General features: G+C 40.7%; 1 protein-coding gene across 1 annotated transcript in view; it reads right to left on the bottom strand.

The window, feature by feature from the left end:
* prdm4 (PR domain containing 4) overlaps nt 1-5,980 on the bottom strand; it is an 11,284-nt gene extending 5,304 nt beyond the window's left edge. Inside the window, exons 1-8 of the mRNA XM_024287674.2 lie at nt 4,978-5,980; nt 4,757-4,872; nt 4,143-4,331; nt 3,282-4,052; nt 1,018-1,167; nt 728-846; nt 566-651; nt 355-482 (exon numbers count right to left, since the gene is read on the bottom strand). Coding sequence (XP_024143442.1) covers nt 355-482; nt 566-651; nt 728-846; nt 1,018-1,167; nt 3,282-4,052; nt 4,143-4,331; nt 4,757-4,871 — 1,558 coding nt within the window. The 5' untranslated portion in view covers nt 4,872; nt 4,978-5,980. The remainder of the gene's footprint in view (nt 1-354; nt 483-565; nt 652-727; nt 847-1,017; nt 1,168-3,281; nt 4,053-4,142; nt 4,332-4,756; nt 4,873-4,977) is intronic.
* Between the last annotated feature and the right edge of the window lie 20 nt (nt 5,981-6,000).

Genomic DNA, 6,000 nt, shown 5'->3' with positions numbered 1-6,000 from the left:
CCCTGTTTGTCCAGTGTGAACACCATGGGGTGAATCTGCAATCTTGAACGCCCATCACATGCCTGGTGTGTACTAGAGATGCACAATTGATTTCGTGAACCGTTGCACCCCGATTGTTTAAGCGGTATAAACCAGAACTCTAAATGGATACTGGAGGATCAAATATTTATTTTATTAGTTAAATGTAAGGAAATGTAAGTAAATTCTTAAAAGAGGATTTCTTGATTTTCTGTCTCACAGTTCAAAGGAACGCACCATTAAGATGATAGACTGTCAGTGTCTTTTTAAGCAGGTATAAAATCAGCAATACTTTTTCCTTCCACTATATCATTGAATCTTCATTTCTCTTCTCACCCATCAGCCGGCAGTAGTCCCGGCTGTAGTAGAAAAGCAGCTCCTGCTCTGGATGGATCTCTGTGGTTGTGCAGAAGAAGAGTTTGCCGTTGGCAGGATACGCCACCAGATTCTGCTCTTCGTGAGTTCTAAAACACAAATCGGTTGTTAAGCAGGCTTTGCGTTTCACGTTGCACTTTTTTGAGGGAAATGCAAGCGCATCGTCTCCTACCGGGCTTTGCGGACAAATATCATCCAGTTGCATTCATTCTCATCTGTGGTCACAATGCAGAACTCCAACACATTGTTGTGATACATCTGACTCAACAAAAATTAAGTTTAACTTGAGATTGTTCTACATCCATGGTTTCAATGCAAGATTAACAATACAAACCTTCCATATTTGAGGCGTGTCTTTCTCCGGCCAATCAGAGAGATCTGCATTAGTGCAGTGCTGGCCCACCAGCGGTCCAAAGCAAGTCCTTGGGTGAATAATGTCGCGAGCGAAAACTCCTACGAGTCAGAACGATAGTTATTAACACTAAAAACAAAACAAAGAAGACACATGCTACAATCAGCCTTTCATTTATAAAAAATAGAAAGTAGAATGACCATCTAGTACGTTACTGACAGTCATCTAAAAATGTAGCAAGACCACGAAACCCAAATATGGAGTTCTGGTACCGAGGGGTTCGTCGGCCACCGAGATGCGCAGGCACAGCGAGCGGGGCAGGGAGAGGCGGGCTCTGCTCTGGATGGGCGTGTCGGGGATGAAGGTGACGGGACCGTGTTCGGGACAGTCCGACGTGTAGGAGCGCTCGCACAGCGTGCACCCTGAAGAGGAAAAAAAGAAGACGGAGTCGAGGGGTCACACATGTTTTGTGATATTTGGTCAGTTAAAGATCCACTCGAATAAAAACTGTGTTTTTAACATGTTCTTGAGGCATACTTCTGATGATGGAGGCCAAATATAGAGAAAATTAAGATTCAAATTGCATTTCTGAGTATTTCTATATTCAAATTGTTGTGAATCAGAAGCGGATGACAAAAATGCAGTTTGAAAAAGATCATTTTTGTGGCATTAAATATAATTTGGGCGGAGCTACAAGCTCCTTGCTCCGCCCCAGTCATCGTTTTCCTCATCTGAGCTGGAATCTGGCTTAAAACAATGCGGTGGGATAGCTCCAATGTTGCTCATCATTTTTGTTGTACCAGTTAGGTTGGGGGTGTGAGGGCCTGTAAGCTAGCAGGAAAGCTTGTAAACAGAGAACTCTCCGTTCCGGGTGACACAAAGTGGGGGTGAGGTTGCTTCCACAACTCAAAAGTGAATTTCTAATGAACTCCTTGCCGCTCTGCAGAAACTATGTCCTACAAAACAACAAAAGATTGGGGATTCCAGCGAAAAATAGCATAATCATTATTAAAAATATTACTGGAAACGCTTTGAAAATAGATCAAAAGATGATCAAAGTGGGATTTTAATGACTATTTAGAGATGAAAGAATGCTTACAAATTTACAGCTAAAGCAAAAACAAAACATCACCAGTTCTAAACTTCATTTGATTTCCAAATAAATGAGGTTTGAGTAAATAGGGGTCATTTATTTCATTAGACAAAACATTATTTGGTGATCAAAACTCTTGTTTTTTACATGAGGAATGATTTTGAACCAAGCAAAAGTGGAAACTTCGTGAAAGAATTAAATTCCTACATTAAAAGCTAACAACGTATTTTTTTAAATCTAAAAAAAGAAATTCCATGGATTTGATTTTTTTTTACTTCTTTCTGGTTGAAGACTTGTTTTTGATTTCTATCAGTTTAGTTTAACCCAGTCTTAGTTACAACAGCTGCTTTTTTGTGATGGCGCTAACTGAAACCAGCACTGATTAGGAAATAACTGCATAATAAAGAGAACTTTTAGTCATACAACTATTATATACTGTTAAGGGCCTTTACCTTCTCACTAGGGGAGTGTATTGACAAGAGTCTGGCGAAACGATACTTACCCCAATACGTGTCTCACGATTCGTATCGGCATATATCCTAAAACTGTATCAAAACAATTTTTTTACTTTTTTTAAGATTATGTGAAAAAGAAAAAAGGAAAAACTAAGTAGTACATGTCTTTTAACAACAAAAACTGCAAAGCTGACAGGCATTTAACACAAGCTGATTCTCATGAGATCTTGTTCTTGTTGTTTTGGTTCAGTGTGTGCTGTGCTGCCAACTAGTGGTTGGGGGTTTAGTTGGAAAAGAAAAGTAAGACTGAAGGTTGCTCATAAATAATTAATTAAAATATTGTCAATCAACATTTTAAATTGACACAAGTAGTGCTGGGCGATATGGAAAAAATGTATATCACAATATATACAATAAAGTATATTTTCAGTTATTCTCTGAAAAAAATTGACAATAATGTAATTACTTACTTTTCTCTGGCTTTATTTTTTCAAGTAACATGTAACTGAATCATAAGAAATGTAAAAAAAAAATGTAAAGTGCACAACAGCTTCAAATTTTTTAGAAGGAAAGTACATATTGCACTAAAGCTCAGTAATGAAAAATAACAAATAAAAACGATAGAAACGATAGAAGAGGGATCATGGCACTATAGAAACTTTTCTATCACCCAGCCCTAGATCATCAAACAAAATATCATCATTTATCGCCGAATAGATTTCCCCCTATTTCTCACTAAATCAATTCATAATGGTAGATTTTCTCGTTGTCTTTTCTTTAGATTTGAATTAAGTTATTTTCCATAAAGGAAATGCAAAGAAAATATGTAACTTCCTTGTTTTGTTTCCTCCTGTTTTTTGTCAAATAAATGGCTACATTTGAAGGTAGAACAGACTATGCTTTATACATCAGATGACCTTCAACATCTGTTAAACAACCCAAGCCATTCAAACAGCTTAGAAAAAGTAGAATTTCACCACAAACTCACAGACGTTGTATGTGGGGGCCATGTTCTCCTTGTTGGGGGTGGAGTCTTCAAGCTGCAGGGTGGAGTTGACCAGCACCAGGTTGGTTTCTGGCCCCAGAGAGACCTCTGCGGTTATGGGGGACACGTTCACTGCCTCCAGACCCATCCCCGAGTGTCCGTGGAGAGACACCGGCTCCAGCTGGCTCTGGCTGGTCATGGAGCTGGTGAGCACCACGCTGACAACGCCCGAGTTCAATTCCCCATTAGCGTGGAGCTGCTCCCCGAGTCCTCCTGGTCCTCCGCCAGCAGAGCCGCCGACCCTCCCGCCCATGTGGTCTGGCTCCATCACCACGGGGAGCTCCAGCACGGCGGATCCGTGGAGGGGCATCACGCCGACGGACGAGTCCAGCCCCGTCAGGCCCTCGTGAGGCTGGGGCTGCCGTCCCCCTCCCAGCTGCTGCTGGCTGTCAGACACCGCCACCACACCGACACCATCCATGGACGCCAGCTCCTCTCCCATCCGATCGGGAGATATGGGGCTGCTGACTCGCGATTCCATTGATAACCCCGTAGAGTCCAGCTCGTGGGGGCCGGTTTGGTGGAGGTCTGCCTGTCCGGGTACCTGCCTTGAGTCCATGGGCACCAAGCCCTGCTCCAGAGGACCTCCGGGACCACTGTAGGGATCCAACCCGGAGGGATTGTTGCTGGACACCGACAGAGTCCCGTCCATGTTCAAGCTGCTAGGGTGAATGTATTGAGGAGGCGGGCGATCGGCGAGGTAGGACAGAATGCCTGATAGGAAAAATAACAGGTAACGAAACTGTCTGTGCTTTTTAACAGAACATTTTCCATTCTCCTTCATTTATAAAACAGAAATTGCACCTGGAAGTATGTGGCGAAAGTAACTGCTCTCCAGGTGTGGGTATGGAGGCGGCGGCAGGGAGTAATTCCTCTCCGGGAGGCCGCACATCACCCCCCTGTCGCTCAGAGGACCCATAGGGAGCATCAGCGAAAGAGCGGAGGGGAGGGAGGCGAGGGAAGGCCCCAAACTTGGGATGGCCACCGGCATGCCTGAAGCAAAACAATCAACAAACATGAAAAAACAACAGGGGTCAATGAGTTGTTGACTGTATTTTTACCTGAGCTGTGCCAAAAGGTGTAAGGTTTTTCACTTATTTAAAGACCCACTCTGATGGAAATTGTGTTTCTGGTGTTTTTGAGATGTTCGTGTAACATTTTTCTCATTATGGGTAAAGAAAATTGAGCTTAAAATTGCTTTTCTGTGTATTTTTTATGACTTATTTCTATACAGACTGAGCAGTTGTCATTAGAATAGAAAAATATAAATAAATTTGATATAAATAAATTATAATATGAATTATTATTTATTTATTTGACTTTCTTTGTGATCATATTTTGTCAGGAATGAGCCAAGCTGTCAAAATAGTTTAAAACTGAAACATATATTTTCATTTTAATTGAAAGTAGTGACATACCTGGCGTAGGAATAGCATTGTGAGTGGGTGAGGTAGGCAGACCCAGGTGTCCTGCGCTCACTGAGGGCACACTCAGCTGGTCCATGCCCACAGGACTCAGATTCATGTCGTTCATCCTGTTTTTCAGCCATAAATTAACCTCCTGTCAAAACTAGGCATCGATTCTAAGGCGGAAACGTTGATTGTTGCACAAAAACACAACAAAAACAAAGAGGTCTGACCTGAATTCAGCAACTGCTGCCTCACATTATTCCACGTGTAAAAATAGGACCGACCACAAAGGCAAGGGAGCTTTCCGTAGCGTCCAGTTACCACCACCAAAACATTTGATAATCATTTTGTTTGGAGCAGCTCCTTTTCAAACAAGAAGCTTGCTTCATGCTAATGCTAGCATTGCTAACTTCGACGCTACAAACAAACCGTCACAGCAAAAAAGAAAAACAAAAACGTGTTTACTTAGGGTTGAGAGGCTATAATATTGTCCAAACAGGAAGAAAAACACGACTTTGTTGTAGAAAGAGAGACAAATTCCCGTAAAAGGGCAGCAACATTAGCCAAAACCTTCCTGAAAGGAGCCATGACAGAACTACTGTCCTACTGCACATGCGCAGACGCACATATACGTAAAACACATTTAACAGATCTGAGGTCAGTTTTATCGTCCAAACGTAAAATATATACATATATGTATTCTCAATTGTGTTTGCCAAAATGTGGCCTTGAGGATTTCCCCCGTTTTATCGTAATAACGACGCCTAGTATCACCTTATTACGAGAAAACTAGGCCGTTCTCGGCTTCCGTATTGTTGTGGTCTGATTATTTTCCTCTTAAACCAAGTCTTCAAATATTTTTCCCGGTTTCTTTTTCTTTTCTTTTTTTTTAAACTGGCATATTTCAAGACACAAAACAATTTACAATTTGTAGTATACGTGCATGTAAACCTTTATTATAATATATTTAAAAAAAAACTTGACAATATCTTCAACCCAACATGAAATAAAATTAAAAAAAGATAGAATTAAAAAACAAGTGTGGAAGTCTTAGGATATTATGATGAACAGCAAAAAAATCTCTGAAATTTGAGGAAAAAAATGCAAAAAAAAATAACACTAAGCTTCATGTAGTTTCTTTGTATGAACCACAATATTTTTTTTTCTTCAAAGAAACTTTATTCATGTATTTAATAAAAATGCCTTTTTAGAACAGAGCAAGGCAAAAACATTTTTAAATAAAAAATTTGTAT

This window comes from Oryzias melastigma, linkage group LG23 (genome assembly GCF_002922805.2).
Source record: "Oryzias melastigma strain HK-1 linkage group LG23, ASM292280v2, whole genome shotgun sequence".
NCBI lineage: Eukaryota > Metazoa > Chordata > Actinopteri > Beloniformes > Adrianichthyidae > Oryzias > Oryzias melastigma.
This window is presented reverse-complemented; position numbering and strand designations above follow the sequence as displayed.